Source organism: Poecilia formosa, unplaced genomic scaffold, assembly GCF_000485575.1.
Source record: "Poecilia formosa unplaced genomic scaffold, Poecilia_formosa-5.1.2 Scaffold526, whole genome shotgun sequence".
Lineage (NCBI taxonomy): Eukaryota > Metazoa > Chordata > Actinopteri > Cyprinodontiformes > Poeciliidae > Poecilia > Poecilia formosa.
Window position 1 is genome coordinate 147,634 of NW_006800465.1, and position 16,652 is coordinate 164,285.

The 16,652-nt window shown below is 37.0% G+C and overlaps 1 protein-coding gene and 1 long non-coding RNA gene across 5 annotated transcripts in view; one reads left to right on the forward strand and one right to left on the reverse strand.

The window, feature by feature from the left end:
- Positions 1 to 1,619: 1,619 nt before the first annotated feature.
- LOC107834125 (uncharacterized) lies at positions 1,620 to 6,635 on the reverse strand. Its single transcript, XR_001659910.1, has 2 exons — positions 6,311 to 6,635; positions 1,620 to 6,016 (listed from the first exon to the last, which is right to left on the reverse strand). It is a non-coding gene; the product is annotated as an uncharacterized LOC107834125 (long non-coding RNA).
- Positions 6,636 to 8,225: 1,590 nt separating this feature from the next.
- msraa (methionine sulfoxide reductase Aa) overlaps positions 8,226 to 16,652 on the forward strand; it is a 33,550-nt gene continuing 25,123 nt past the window's right edge. The window contains exon 1 of one of the 4 annotated variants that reach the window (XM_016664905.1): positions 8,226 to 8,476. In XM_016664905.1, coding sequence (XP_016520391.1) covers positions 8,341 to 8,476 — 136 coding nt within the window. In that variant the 5' untranslated portion in view covers positions 8,226 to 8,340. Of the gene's footprint in view, positions 8,477 to 10,615; positions 10,710 to 16,652 lie in introns of those variants that run through there. The other 3 variants (XM_016664907.1, XM_007540237.2, XM_016664906.1) reach the window with 3 other exon arrangements.

Here is a 16,652-nt window from a genome sequence, read left to right on the forward strand (position 1 = left end):
CAAAAAATAAGCTAGCACAAAAATATTTTTTCCTCAAAGATCTAAACATTTCAGTTAAACTTGGTATAGCTCTAATTTAGTTTCCTCTTACACAATATCTTACAGTATTTAGCCATTAGTTTGTCAAAATAATTTATATTCAAGTGAATTCTTTACACTAGAAAATTTGTAAAAAAAAAAATAAAAAAATAAAAAAGACAATATAAAGTACTGATAAATATTTTCATACGTTTCATCTTATTTGACACAATATCGAACATCTTTATATCTTTTCTGTGGTGTCTTTGACTTTCTCTCAGGATGGCACAGCTGATAAAGCCAAAGGTTGTCATCTAAATTTAAATAAAGTTCTGTTTATGTTGTAAAGCTGCAGTTTGGTTTTATTTATCAGTGCAGATCGGTTTTATTTGATGTACGCAGACTGAAATGTTCCTTTTTCTGTGAATGTGTGTTTTTGAAGCCGGTTATGCCTTTACTACATGTTTCCTACGGAATGTATTTTGTTTAAAAATGTCTAAATAAAAAAAGATTTTAAGCTTTTCTGCCTTTATCTGTTGTAATAATCTTAAATCAAGATACTGGATTCTCTTGACACCATAAACAAAAAATGTATATAAAGATATATAGATGATTGTTATACATAGCTGTAGTGAAGGAAGTAGCTAAAAGTCCCACTTTTTCACACTATCATGGGTGTTGTTTTTGAGCAAAAAATGTAATAAATGTTTTTCCTGTGAAGGTTGAACTACATCAAAGTAGAAGAAGTTATCACCAATAATTTATATATCAATAACTGTAAAACTTGTCTGCAGTGAATGGAAGCAGCTAAAAGATTCAGTTTTTCACAAAAATTTTTCTCCAAGTCAATGCTACTTGGGATAGTTGGAAGATAATTCAAAATGCTGATATAAAGTTAGAAGGCACTATTAGTCAAATGTTTTCACATTCATTTGGCTCAGACACAGAGGAACATTTTAGCTGCTGATTCGGTTCTAATGCAGGGGAAATATTTGGAGAGAGCTGTTATTGATTCAGTTTATTACCACAACCCACATAAACCAGAAATGTTCACTTTGAGCTGTCAGAGGACAAATAAAAAGTAAAAACTGTAATAAAACATCCTCATACTGATGCATATTAACGTTTGCACTAGAAGCTGTGACCGTCCAATAATCTGGACTTTTAAAAGTCTGGTTTCCTGTTGTATTTACAGTAAAAATGTAAACAATATTTTCTAAAACCAAACTGCACAATCAGTTTGTTTTTACATGAAACAGTAAATTCTCTTATGAAACAAGAACAAAAGACAGAAAACAAGTTTTCAGATTTGTTTATTTTACTTATAAGTCAAAACATTATGGTGCTTTATTGAGAGATAAAATCCATACACAGAAAAACAATCAACAAGAGAAATCAATCTGAAAACTGTAAATTCAAAATATAAACATGTAATTTTCTTCAGGTTTTTATAATGTGGTGATGGAACATTTTGATTATTTTGTATACAAAGTGAAATAACTTTTTTATATCCTTCTTGTGCGTCATTAATGTGTAAAATTGCTTCGTGCAGCAACGTTTATCAAAGAAAGAGCATAAAGGATGGTTTTACATTTTTTTTCACAATATTTTGAGTATATTTCTTGTTTTAAGCACAGAATTTGTCCAAGTAATCTGATAGAACCAAGGGTAATACGGTGGAGTCGTGAATTGCCCCATGTAAACATAATAATCGTTTTTACCTCGTTTCCCAGCAGAGCCTCTCCTGCACATCCGCGATCAATATTCAAGTCTGCAAGTGTTTGAGGAAAATGCATTACAGGGTAATAACTTGGATTTCCTGCTCACCTACTAAACATATCCTTCACTATCTACTCATAGTTTACATAAGTACTGAAGATGGATGGGTGAATTTGTTTTTTTTTTTAATTTATCTTTAAACTGGAGTTTTCTGCAGCCTCTTCACTCTTTGTAATTTTTCCATTAGGAAACTTTATTCTCTGCAGCTCTGAAGAAAAGCAACATAAACATGAATGCAAAGTAAAAAATGAATTATTAAGGATTCCTGCAGCTCATAATCCAACTGGCTCTGTGTTGAGTAGTTTTTATTTTATTTTTATTTTGACAGAAATTAGTTTACATTGGTTATTTGTCACAGCTTTTTGTCTCGCTTACAGACGATTAAGCAAATCTCTGCTGACCTGCAGGGCTGCAGTTCGTTATTCTTGGATGACGAATTATGGCGTATTTCTCTGGATTTAGGAGGCTGATGTAAGAGGGATGCAACAGAGCAGAAACCCAAACAGAGATGGTTCTGATGGAGAACGGATGTGAAAGCAGAGCGGCTGAGGCAACAAGCTCCAACTGTACGAGTATTAATTTAGTCCTTTTCTACTTCCCTCGCCTTAATTCACCTCACTGGCCGTCAAAATAACCAAAATAGTTGCCATCTTGACGTTTCCATCATGGTTTTACCTCCAAATGTCTCCAGTCCAACAAACCAGGGGATTTAACTCCTCAATTTTCAGCTCAAATGGATTCAAATCCAAGCATTTTCCAGTTTGGCAAGCCGACTTTAAAGCTGCGTGAAACGGAGCGACTGCCAACATTCACCCTGTATCAGCCTAATTCAGCTGGTTACAATGTGTTAATCTGTGTTAAGCATAGTTAATCCATGAAACATAAAAGACTAGAATGTTTCTGCATTGACTTAGAGATTCATCGAGGAAATATATTGCACATTCTGGCACTTCGAGATGCAATTTATGTGCAACTGAACGATACCAAATTTCTCCCGCCATTTTGTGCCGATGTGTCGCCTTTTCATCACTTCTTACTCCCATTTTGTTGCCTTTGCACTTAAACTATCTCATGAAGTACAGGAAAAATATTGAAACTCACAAATAATTTAATTCAGTTGTGTATTTTTGACTAAAAATTTATTTTTCTTTTGTTCTTTTCCCTTTCCAGCCTCTTAATTCTCATAAAATAATCCAGATTATTATCGCGAAACAAACTGTAAGAAAACTCCTGCAGGTAAATTGTATTTATCGGAATAACAAAGGCAGCTACATTTTACAATTTACAGCAATTTTTTATATTTGCTGTTTACATTTTTTTAGTTTTTGTCCTGCAAGAATATTTAAATTTACTTGTTAGTATTTAAAGCAACACTAAGTTTTGAATTAAAATAAGAAACCTTTGTCATTTATGGTGGTGCTTTAAAATAAAATTCAGTTGTCCAGACCGACCACTTGAGGGCGCTGTGATCGTAAAACACCACAGAAGCACACAGCAATTTTTGTTAGTTAAGTTTTTCCCCCCCAAAAAATAATTTCCTCAAAATATGAATTAAAAGAAAACATTTAGTATCTGTTAATTGATTAAATGTTACTCTGCAGCATCTCCTCATTAGATATGCAAATTTTATAAGTACACAAATTAGCACTGCCTCTATTCTTCTTCACTGTTTATTAGTAGCTTAACCTTCAAATTAACTAAAAGTTTTGTTTTTTCCCTAAATTAATGAGTGAAATGCTAAAAAAAAAAAAAAAAATCAACGCTTCAGTTGAGTAAAATGAGCACGCCATCTAGTGGTTTGGGGTGGTACTGCATCCATTTGTTGCGTTAAAGTGGATGTTTAGTTTGTATATTTCTGCGGTTGTTGATTTTCGGTCCCTCTCTTGGCATTCACCGCGTGCCTTAATTGTATGGACATTTAAATCAAGGTCCGCTGTGAACACGAGGAGAGAAAACCCAAAGTCCTCCATCACTTCAGCCATTTTTAACCATTTCCTGCATACATTTAGCATTTCCAGGACATTCAGCTCACATTTATATTTTTACTTGACCGCCTTTAACCAAAATCAGCCTCAACACATCAAAGATTTTTGATTTGCACATGCAGCTCTTATAATACGTCATGATTCTAAAGAATTTGAGCTGTTTAGTCACTGCTTAGGCCAAAAATACTGGCTAAATGTTTTTTTTAATGTATAATGTTCATTCACTTTTAAGGATCTATGATAAAATGGTGATAATTTTGTGTGATTCAAGCTCTACTTGTCACACAGGTTCAGATTCTCTGAATGCATTAAATGCTTTGAGGTCCATTATTACCCTGAAAAGGTTTAATCTAATGAGCTCTGACCTCTACAGTTCACATAAAAACTGAAATGTTCCTGTTTTAAATTTGTTTTTGATCTGACCTCCAAACAGTTTCACCGATCGCCCAATAATCCATGAAATGTTCATTTTACTTCTAGTCAAACAAAACGCTGCAATTTGCCTCACATTTTTAACATTTAGAGAGATTAAAATGATGATTGTTTTCTGTAAAAATTTGCATTTACATTTAAATGCAATAAAACAAAACCAAAACAAAAAAGCAGTTCCAGAGTTGCCAGTATGGATCTAATGCTCTCTGAAATTGATTGTCTGTCTGCTGCAGGTGTAAAATCTCTACAAATTGATTTTGATCCCACAGTGGAAACTAATAATGGCTTACTGGCAGAGCGGAAAGACGCATTACGTTATTTTAAAATGCAATGCATGCCCGGTATGTGTATTTAATGTTGCCAGATCCGGTTTAAAAACGCCGGTATGGTCCTTTAAGCAGCAGTAGCAGCAGCACTGCGGACATTCAGAGCATTACCCTCCATTATCCAGCAGCCATAATGTGCGTTCTTATACAGCACTGCTGCAGGGGTGGAAGCTGCGGCTGCAGCTCTACCCATCATCCCGCATCAGTTCACACATCATGTCAGCTCCAAATAAAAAAAAAGGAAGAAAATGATGCAGAAAAGAGATGAGAGGTGCATCAGTGCAGCTCAGCGGCTCTCAGGTAGAAATGAAAAGAAACGGAGCCATCTGCAGCCTCATTAAACGCAGAAATGCAAATGACCCAGATAGCTCATGTAGGCTAAAAACGCAGAGGGGGAGCAGAGGGGGGAGGATGGGCTTCTTTGTGGGGGTCGGCTGAGAGGTTTGAAGCCACTATTAACCAATTTTAATATGCAGTAATCAAACAGAAACGGAATATTTGCAAAACATCTCTAAAAATGACTATCCTCTCTCGTCAGAGCATCACATTACATCATGGCCTCTTAAGGAGATAAATGTCGCTTTTATCATATTAAATGATTTTTATCACAAGGAGAGGAAGCAGTTCCGCAGAGCGCGACAGCACACTGCGGCTTTTGCAAATAAACGCACTAAAAGCGTCAATTTCAGTTTCAAATAAACGCAAAACCGAACAATACCTTCCAAAAGCAAGGAGCAGAATAAACGGCGCGTTTTCACTAAAAAACAAAAAGCGACCGGCTTCTGCGGGATTTAATCCTCTCCATGGAGGGATGCGGAGGGATGATGGTGATGATGGTGATGATGATGATGGTGATGCGGGGGATGCAGAGATCACACCGTCCTCCCCTCTGCAGATGAAGAGTTTTACCCTCCAGAGGAGATCGCTAAGCAGACATAGTCCAGAGTCAAGAAGAAGAGGAAGAAGTAGAAGAAGAAGAAGACATGCAGAAGCTGAAAATGTCGCTTCCCTCCTCGGCGCGCTGGGTGCAGTCCGCGGAGCTCTGTGGCAGGATGGAGGGAAAGAAGTCGGGCGCAGTCAGATGGAGAGGAGAGAGGAGAGGGGAGGGGTGGTCCTCTGAGAGAGAGGGAGTCAGATGAAGGCAGGTTTTCACATCCTCATCCTCCTCAGGAAGGGGGAGGAAAGGCCGAGTGAAAGCATCTGGCTCACCCCACCTGACCATAATTTAGGTTAATCCAGATGGTTTCCGGAAATATTAAACACGCAAAGTTTTTTTTTTCTTTCCCCAAAATATGGCCGCTGTGAACATGATTCAGTCTCACATTTAGATAATTACCGTCACTCATCGTCATGAGCTGTGAGGTCTGGATGTCAAGAATCTTTTTTCTGACAAAATCCTCAGTTTTCACAGTTTTCAGCTTTCTATTTGTTTTTTTAAAGGATATTTGACCAGGCTACTTGAAGATCTGCTCATGACTCTGGATAAGCAGCATATGCGCTACATATGCGACATAACGGCGCTGCGTTAGAAGGGCGCCACACAATAGTGGACAAATTATTCCTAGTGAAGAACACTGGGGATTTATATATCATTAAACCGAAATGACTTCTTTAAATAAGAAAGATTGTAACAGTAGAACTTCATGAAAGGTTTTAAGATCTGGATGTCAAAGATCTGTCTTTTTTCTGAAACAATCCTCAGTTTTCACATTTTTCAGCTTTCCACTTGTTTTAAAACGGATATTTGACCAGGCTACTTGAAGATCTGACTCTGGATAAGTGCACATGGTGGCGGAAAAAGTGGGAATCCACTGTATGGGCAGCATAGGGGCGCTGCATAGAGGGGGCGCCAATATGGTGGAAATATTATTCACCCCAGAAACACCGGGGTGAGAGATTTAGGTCTCATTAAAACCAAAATGTGTTTTCCTTTAAATAAGAAAGATTGTAGCAGTAAGACATCATGAAGTGATCTCAGGTTGTAAGATTTGGATGTCAAGGTCTGTCTTATTTCCATCACTTTTCCAGTTTTGCAGCAAGGTAGTCGGGCTTTCCTCTTGTCTTTCAGAGTTTCAAAAGTTAAAAATTGTTGGATTTTGAAACTCAGAAATTTCCAAGTTTTATTCTAGAACATTTTTGACATTTCAAGCTCAGAAAATTCCTTGTTTTTTCTAAGGAATTTCTGAGATTCATCTAAAAATTTCTACATTTTGTTTTCTAGTCACTTTTTGATATTTTAAGCTCAGAAATGTTTGTTTTTTCTAAAAAGAAAAGGTTTTGGGGGAAATTTACTCCCCTTTTTTTATCTACAATGTCCCTAATACGCTGGAGGAGAATTATGTATTTATGCATTTATGCACATGTAAGCAGTAAATAATCTGTATCTCATTTCCACCTTTTTAAGCTCAGTTAATTGTGGTAATATAATCATTTTGGATCCTTTTCTCCCTCTTGATGCCAAAATTGAACTAGGTGGGATCCAGGTAGTTAAATTTGAATAAGAAAGAAGTTCATCACAAGTACTACATCAAAAAATAAAGAAAAACGAACATCTTAAATCTATTATTTAGAGAGCAAGTTAAAGCATTAAACATGTCTGATTTATAAACTGTTAATATATTTTTCATTCCTTTGAAATGGTTTTACTTTGTCACTTTTACTATTTATGAAATTAAGATTAATAAAGGCTGATGTCATTTAATATCCTCCTTAAAACCAATCATTTTTTAGTGTTTTGCTTCCATATGAGGACTTGAGAATCACAATTTGTGTGAATGGAGGTTTTAAGTTCAAAACCACCAAACCAGATCAACCATTTAGTGTTGATGTTTTATTATCTAAAAGCTTTTGGTTGTGGTCTTTATAACAAACTCAATTATTATGAGTTTGTGATGCAGAAAAAACCACAACTCTCCTGTGTGGTGATATTAGCGGCTTTGCTCCTGCTGAATTATTGACAATTCTCACCTTTCATACAGACATCATCAGACACCAATAGGAACATTTTTTCAGCACAAGCAGCGTTCCTCCTGCGTTCTTCCATATGGCACATCATCTGTCTATTTCTATCTTTCTCCTAGTAAACAGGAAACCAGTTGACTCACTGGTTCTGCTTGGTGCTGACTGAACCGGCTTTATCTCCTTCCTGGGTATCAGTTCTCGGAAATACAATCAATATCTTAGAAAATGCTTTCTGATGAGGCTCAATTTTAAGATTAAGAGTCCGTTTTGAAAATAACTTTTAAAAAAGGTATTTATGGAGCTTAATAGGGGCCAGAGGGTTTGTTAAAAAAATTGAAACTTAAAAAATAATTTCAAACTAAAAAAAAAAAAAAAAACTGAAAAAAAGCTTTGAAACTGGAAAAATTACATTGAATCTGAAAAGAAGTTTTGAATATATTTTTATTTTAGATCCTCCCCCCACCCAGTCCGTTATTTTATATTAGTCATCTAGTTGTTTATTTGACTAAATTTCTGTAACATTAATTTAACAAAAAATATTAATTCACGTAAGAAATTACCGTTTTGTTCCTCCTACAACGTAAATATAAAATTATTTCTTCACAGAAAGAGGAATTAGTTAGAAATAACAACTTCTGTCTCTGAGACGAAGTATTTTCTGTCATAGTTATAGTTCCAAGAATTTATTCAGTTTTTCTAAGTTTATATAAGTAACGGAGAGCCGTGTTTGTGTTGACTGTTGTGTAACAGCGCTGCACCCCTGTTACATCAGCTCCGTGGTAACGTTAGGTAAGCTAGCTGTTATGCAGCTCTGTGGGTAACTAACTGCTCTGGTTTCAATGGTCTCCTCCTCCAGGCTGCGTTTGGTTTGGCGTCACTTTATCAACAGTAGAATGGGAGACATGGCCTCCAAAACACAGATGCCAACCCCAGAGACAGCGCTACCTGGCCGGGCTGACAGCATCAAAGTCTCCGGTAAGTCTGAGCTAGCTTTAACCAAACTTCACTTGTTTTCAAGCCTCTTGATCCGAAATTAACTGTTTATGGTGTTTAATTCGCGAGGTTCTTGGCAGTAAATAATGTCTGTAGAATCGTAAACTGTGACCGGGCTTACAAATTACGGTAAAAAGTCCTAAAAGATGTTTTTGTCAGTTAGCAGCACCTGCTGTAGTGTACGCATGCGTACTTCGGTTCAACAGCCCCGGTTTTTGTTGTAATACGTCGTTAGATCCGCCATATTGGGGAGGGAAACGCCTAGCAAGAACTTATTCAACTGAACCAGAAAGCTGCCTTTTATGACGTTTTTAGCAATTGTTTCCGGAATATATTTTTAAACTTTTAGAAATATAATTGTTGGTAGTTGCAAACCACATAAAAAATAATGTAGTAGAGTTCTGTCTGTGTTGTATTCATGTCTTTAGATTAGTTTCACAAATGTCAAAAATATAAAATCAAAATCACTAATGTGTAAAATAGTTACTTTTTTTTAACAACACCAATCTGTGTTCTAACAGGACACTGTTAAATATTGGCAAGGTGAGCTACATTTCGTTCAGCTTCCTCAGGATGAGAAATAGTGCCACAGCATCTCTGATTTCATCTTTCGTTTCATGTCAAAGCCAACTTGAGCGTTGGCCACCAAAAAAATAGATTTTTAGTCTCTAGTAATCTGTGTGTGGCATCATATTTATACCCCAGAGAAATATAAGTTTGCAGATAAATCCTTACCAGTTCCTAGACAATTTGGTAAGTTGAAAATACAGATATATATAAATTAAATAAAGGCTTGAATTTTGTGAAAACAGTCATCACCGCATATTTTTATATAAAACATGCAAACAGTGAATAAATTCACCCACTTTTAAGGTTAGTGAATCTTTTCAGAGTGAGATTATGCTGCTGCAATAAAAGATATGCTAAGACTTTAACCATATCTTTACCGGTGGTGCCAATAAACATGGCTGGCAGTGTGTGTGTGTTTGTGAGATAGGGAGCTTTCTGTGTGCATATACAGGCCGACAGCAGCACTAAGTTGGCAGTGAGGGCAGTTGGCACCAAGATGCCCCCTCTTCAGTACAAGTGAGGGCGCTGAGCCTTGGCACATGATGAATAGGTCTGCTCTGGCACTGAATGAAGGGCCCAGGACACACAGAAGCACACACTCCCTGCCCTTTATGCTGGCTTTTACTTACAAGCAGTAAATATAAAGGTTGTCTGGTGAATGGAGTGTTGACTCAGCTGTATCCGAGACTTAAGATCTGATTATCGTTGTGCTAAAATGTTTGAGCGTTTTCAGATTTAATCAACAACTAAACACCGAGTGAAGTTCTTGGACTACTTTGGCCGGTTTGGAAGGGGTTGGACTGGAGAAGGAGGCTGTGGGAGCGAAGGGGTTAGCAGGGCGGGGGTCCACAGCAAAACGACGATCGGGACGGACGGGAAGGTTCAGGCAGCATGGCAGACTTGCTGGAGCTTCGCCAACGCTTCTGGGGAACAGAAGAAAGCACGAGGGAGTGGAGGGGAAAGGAAAAGCCTATGCCTGCAGTAGAGAGACTTGGCAGGGCTTCCTTTCTTTTGTCTGTCTGGTTTAGGGCTGCAGCGCCAGAGGAAATCAGGAAACGTCCAGGCATGGTGGTTGTGGTGAAGCACGGGGACAATTTCAGCATCTGTGACGAAAAAACAAGCAAAAAAAAATCCATATTTTAACTGAATCGACTGGAAACTGAACTTCTGGGATTTGGGAGGCAAAGACAAAAGAAGATATTTTTCTGCTTTTTTTGTTCTTTTTTTCCTTCTTCTTCACAAGTCAGATTCGGGGCCGTTGGACGTGATTGGGTTTTGGAGGACAACAGCAAAACAACAGATTTTATACTGGTTGTTTTTTTCCTGGACAGTGCTAAACCACAGAAAGGCCAGTCGGAGCCAGAAGAAGGCCAGCCTCACACCAAGCAAGAGGTTTGGGTCAGTCACCAAACTACTGGGAATACTGCTGGTGTCCAAGTTTAAAATGGAAAACGCATCGAAAAGCAGCAGAGCGAGAAGAGAGAAAGCAGGCCAAAAGTGGAGATTTCTAGATTTTACGGCATCAATTCCTGTCGCGTCTTTAAAGTAAGTTTGGTGCTTTTGATGCTCTCCTGTTCTGAACAGAGACGTACGTATACTGGGATCAGTGGTGTGGAATCCTCAGTGTTTTCTGTATCAAAACCTGGTAAGATACTTTTTCATGACTTCACAGTTTAGTTTCCACATTAAAGGTTCAACTGGTTACAAGGGAATTAAATGATGTATAAAGTAAACCTGTCAACAGTCCAGTTATGATAAAAAAATTTGCTGGATGATAAATCGGCCTAGAAGTTATTGGGATAAACTGTAATATTGTTGTTTTGAAGAACCCATTTTAAGGAACAATGCGAGAACATATTCTGAAAGATCAATAAATTTTAAATTCTAATCAACATTTAACACTGGAATTGGAAGTTATTTTAATCAAATAAACAACAGAAACAATAAATTTCCCTTCATAAAAAGGCTTGTTGAAAGACTAAAAGACTTTTATTATGCAGTTTTTGATAGAAAGAAAGAAAATAAAAAAACATAAATTGTTCAAATAGAAATTGTTTGTTTTAATTTATAACACGATTAAATAACAACCACCTGTCACAAGAACCAATAACTCAGTTAATTGCGTTATAAATTGAAATAAACTTGATAATTGCCATTGATATCGCTGAAAAGCTGATATTTTGAAAAACATTTGACACATAACTAAACAAAATTAGTTTGCACTTTTCTTTTTTCTACAAATGTCCAAACTTTAGCCTGTTTCTCCCGTCTGAACTGAATGATTAGTAATTCAGTTGTGAGAATCTCTGCAGTTTTGGTTGCAGAGTCCTTAAAATCAATTTCAATAATTATTGTTTAGGTTGTTTAGTTGGTTTATTTTGGATATTTTAAATGTTTTTTGATGTTTGAAGAAGTTGCAGTCGCATGATTATGCTATTATTATTATTAAAAATGGACTTAAAATAACAATGTCATCGTTTATCGCAATAATTTCTGGGACAATTTATCGTCCAGCAAAATTCTTTGGAATTAACTTTATATTTAATTGCATGTGATATGTTATGCTGGCCTGCAAAGTCTCCCCACCTTTATATACAGATGGACAAAAGACTAATGAAGAAGAGTGAGTCTCCTTCATCACAGCTTGATGCAGATGTTCAGACATCTGGCTGCTGGTGCAGCAGAGTCCCTTCATTAGCTGATGTGCTTGTGGGCAGCGGGAGGCTTGTTTTAGTGTCATTTTTGCTGTTTTTTGAGGATCTTTTTTTGTAAATATTGGCATGGTATTGAGAGATTTCAGTGCAGTTTTGTTAAAAAATAAAAAGTATCTTCCTGGCAGCTCACAGTGTGACAGCTGAAAGCTCGGTGAAGCCAGATGTTTTCCTGTTTCCACATGAAGGACCCAGAGCAGCTACATCTGCACACAATCAAAGCTGTCAAACATGCAGCATCGTAGTTGTTGATGCCATTTCTTAATTTGTTTGCACCGTTTATATCATTAAACATTTGCTTGTTAGTGAAAATCCGCTGATTTGCTTGGATGTCGGGACTCAAGTCAGATTTTTCCTGCCAACCTGGATCAGTTTTGACAGTCGTGTTTCTTGTACATATTAAGTATCTTCAGTCTTATCAGGCTGTTGCTTCCTCGCTTCAGTCCGTCTGCATTTATCAGTGCCGTTTCCACAACAACACAGATGGATTCTTGTGGACAAATGAGCCTCTCTTTGTGCAAGATTTCATCAGCGCGGCTCGTTGTTGTCGACACTGCCCTGATAACCTTGACAGGAAAAATGACAAGTGTTTAGGGGTGAATGTGAGAGGCATAATGGATGAGGACGGCCTGCAGATTGGCACAGATGGAGGGAAGGGAAAAGATGAAGAGAAGCAAAAAGACTCAGGCTGCAAGGTCGGTCGTTGTTGAAGTGTTTGCATAGATAATCTTCTCATACAAAGTCTTTTGTAAATATCTAAACTTTCCATATGATGAAGCATATTTCAGTTGAAATATGCTCAAATTGCCAATTAGTGCTTGTGTGAAGTATTTATGAGCGGTCATTATCTTACCTGAAAAAGGCAGCGGTCGCAGAAAATCAGGGAGAAATTGATATGGAGGAGTTGGGTTAAGAGTTACTTCGACTCCCAAATCACCTCCAGTTTTAACAGTTAAGAAATGCAGAAATAACCTTTTCTTAAAGGAATATGTAATGATGTGAATTACAGCAGCTGTCTGTGATTTATAGATGCTCTAAATTTGTGTTGCAGATTTATTTCCAGCATTATGATTCTGTCGTTCTGCTATAAACAATCACATTTCATGTGTGAGTTACAGCCTGTGTAGTGAAATATTCCACATGCATCGCAGCTCTGTCTCGCTGCAGCCGTCAACATTTTCCACAGCATCCACTTAAAGAAAGTGTGAATGCAAAAAGCCATTACTATAACACATAGAGGTCTGAAAGGGTCCAATCAGTCTGCCAGTGCAAAGTGCATTAAGTCCGATTCTCTGCACCGCACACTGTCTCACGACTAATGGCTGTGAGCAATCGATTGAGTCGAACCCGTAGGGAAGCTCTCTCTCTCTCTCTTTCTCACACACACACACGCACACACACACCCGCACACACACTCACACACTGCAGAAAGGCCCTGTGGAGGCTTATTAACCCCCACCTCCACTCTAACTACACTCACAGCCATCAGTCAGCTGTTTTCAGGGTTTAAGAAAGATGAAGTAAAGGACAGTAAACTAGGAAAATACTAAAATTTGGTGCCAGTAATCATTCATTTTGCAGCAAATATATAAGAAAGACATTTCATGCAGTTGGTAAATGTGATCAGATTTGAACATTGACAAAGAAAACAATGCTATCATTTAATCCACTGTGTAATATTTAATATATTTTCTAGAGGTGCAGGGAAAAAATTTATTTTAATGAGAATCGCAATTCCTAACTCTGGAATAATCTTTATAAAATTATATTTTGAATAATTCTTTGGTATTTTTTACGTTGTGTTTCTAGCATAGTAATATTATGCTGGAATATTTTCTTTGGATATTATCAAACAAAATACTCTTTGATATTTGTTTTACTTAAGAAAAAGCCAGGCAGCTAAGGTACCCTAATTCCGGGATTTTAAGGATTTTATGTACAAACCTAATTCTGATTAAATATAAACTGACTGAATTTGGTAAAGTATTAATTGATTTGTTTACACTGCCTTGTCTTTTTATCAGTCACATAGTTTAAACTGTTTGAATATAAAAAAAAAGGTTTCTGAATTGAATTGTGACCCTAAAAATCAGAAATGAATCGACAGGAAGATTCACATCTAATATTTACTCGAAGTGGAAAAAAGTGTTTTTTTGTATTTCAACTCTTTTTTTCTTTTATTTGTTTGTGAAGTTAGCCGTTAAAGCTTCCATTTAAACTGAATAGAACTAAAGAAAAACTTCAACAATTTCACAAAAAAAGTTTATATGCTCACTTGAGGTGTTTATGTTTGTACAGAAGAAGGGAAGATGGAAACACATTTACAGAAAAAGTTCTTGCATAGCAAACTTCTGTGCCTCCATTTTCCTGAGATGTTTGGTTCGTGCAGGGCTGGACAATATGACTGAAAAAGACGTATCATGATATAAGTGTTCCATTTCAGTCAGTATCAATAATTATTGATTAATTGTTTTTGTTTTAAATTTCTGAAATACTGCCAAACTGCTGACATGATCTTTCCTGGTTTATCTACAGTTTTCACTCCACGCTGTTGTTGTTTTTTAATTTTTAAGCAGAAGAGGCACAGTGGTGAAACCTTAAACTGCTGGTTACGTGTTGCTAGGTAACCAAAGAATGATTGAGTTGCTAGGTAACCAGGGAGTGAGAGAGTTAGTTGATTCCACCAACCTAGCTTAGCTAGCAGTGAGAGGTTGAGCGTCTAAAGCTTTTCCTCTGCCTACATCTCCCAGAATGCTGTGCAGTTCTGGATCGGAGTTAAGTGAAATTATTAAATATTCCATCAGATGTATTTTCTATTGATATTGAGCATCTGATTATATATTGTGATTGATTTATTGTCCAGCTATATGTTCATACTAGCTTGTAACTGTATCTTCCTTATTACAGCCACACCTGATGAAATTTTATTTCATTTTATTTTTTATTTCATTCACTCAGTAGTAAATATGAATAATTTATGTAACAGCTAAACAAAATCATGGATGAAAAGGAACAGAAAGAAGTGTAATAATATAAATATCTCCCTTTTCTTTCCTTTTTTGTGACAAAGTGTCAAAAGGGAAATACATCACCAAACCATTTTGTGAAATTGAGGAAATCATTTTGAATTTTGCTGTTTCTAATAACCTTTTTAAAAGTGATACTTAAAAATGTGCAAAAACAGAATGTTGATTGAAACCTGGTTTGGTTCATCCACAAAACATTACAGCTCTCTGTGCTGTAAAAAGAATATGCATATCTGCACTATTATGAAATATTCTTTCTTTACTTATTAAAAGAATTGCTTCAAAATGTGCAAAAAATATTGCATATGTACTCACAAGTGTGTATGGAAACCTGCTTTTTATGAAGTCACAGTAGTTATGAAATACAAAGAAGGATGACGTAATGTTCATTAATAACAGAAAGGTAAAAATTACAACTCGTTTCCATTAGCTCAGCTTGCAATGATTTTTTAATTATTATCTGTCCGTGTGATTTGCATAAATCACCAAGCTGAAAATATATTTTAATTTTTGCAGCAATTGAATTCCTATGTTAAATATTTCCATGGTGCGACTGCAATTTAACAATTTGCATAAACTGGCTTGCCGCAACTTCCTTGAGTTTTTCCCATACGCTGCGAGGCAAACACACAGAGCAATAAGGATAACACTGATGGCTGTCGTGACGGACAGTAATAAAAACAAAGACAGCAATCAGAGCAGCTGATTGAGAAGCTCAGATTGAGAGAAAAAAACGAACAGGGGGGTAAATGGAGGATGATGGGAACGTGAGGAGGAGAGAGATGGAGAAACCAGGCAATCAGAGAGAGACGTAGGCAGAGGGGGCGGCGGGGGGAGGTTACTTTGTAGATTTAATTGCAGCACGGTGTAGGCAATCTTGTGTGTGTGTGTGTGTGCGTGTGCGTGTGCGTGTGCGTGCGTGTGTGTGTGTGTGTGTGTAGACTCCCCCATTCTCCCCCCAGCCAGACATTAACTGCAGTGCTTCATTTATCACTGTCAACTCTGGAGCTCCGGTGGGAAGATGAGAGGTTCCTGAACATTCAGTACAGGTTTCAACTCTTCTCCGGTCGTCGTGCCAACCGGGATGTTTTGGTAGCAAAGATGGAGATGTACAAGCCTGTGACCCGTCAGTATTTTATCACAGTGAGTCAGTTTTTACACTGCTGAGTTCTCTGAGTTATAAAAAAAAAACTTCCAGATCCAGTACCATCTAATCTGTTCAACAGAGTATTCCTTCTAATTGATACCTTTAGCTTTTTTGAGTTCATAATGTTCACCAAGAACATATCTGGAGTCTTCCCTTGATTCTTTCAGGCATGTTTGAGAAATCTTTTAATCTCCATGGCAACTATTCAGCTACAAAACGGCTGAGTGGACCTAGCCCCGCCTCCATGGAGGAAACTCCTCCTACGAGCTGCAGTTTCCAACATACCAAGGTTTCGGCTCACACTGCGGGACTTACTCAGCTCCTTCAGACTAGCCAGCAGCAATTAGCAAACACCAGGTGGAGATAAGCATCAGCTGAGCTCATTATAGGAGCTACTTCTCAGTGAAACTCTGGTAAAAACGTTAAAGGGTTAACAGACATCCTGAAGGGGGAGTTTCAGAAAGAGCAGGAGTTTTTAAAGAGACAGAGGCCCAATTTAAAGGTGTTCAATCACAGTCAAATATATTTTAAGTCATATTTAAGATATAGTATTTTTACAACATCTGAAATTAATATAATATATGGAATATAGTCAACATGTAGATGTGGTCACGCAGGCTAGCGACACAACACAAGAAAGTTGAAAAATTAAAAAAAAATTCCACAGAAAACTTTCATCTTTCGCTGTCATACATTTTCTAATA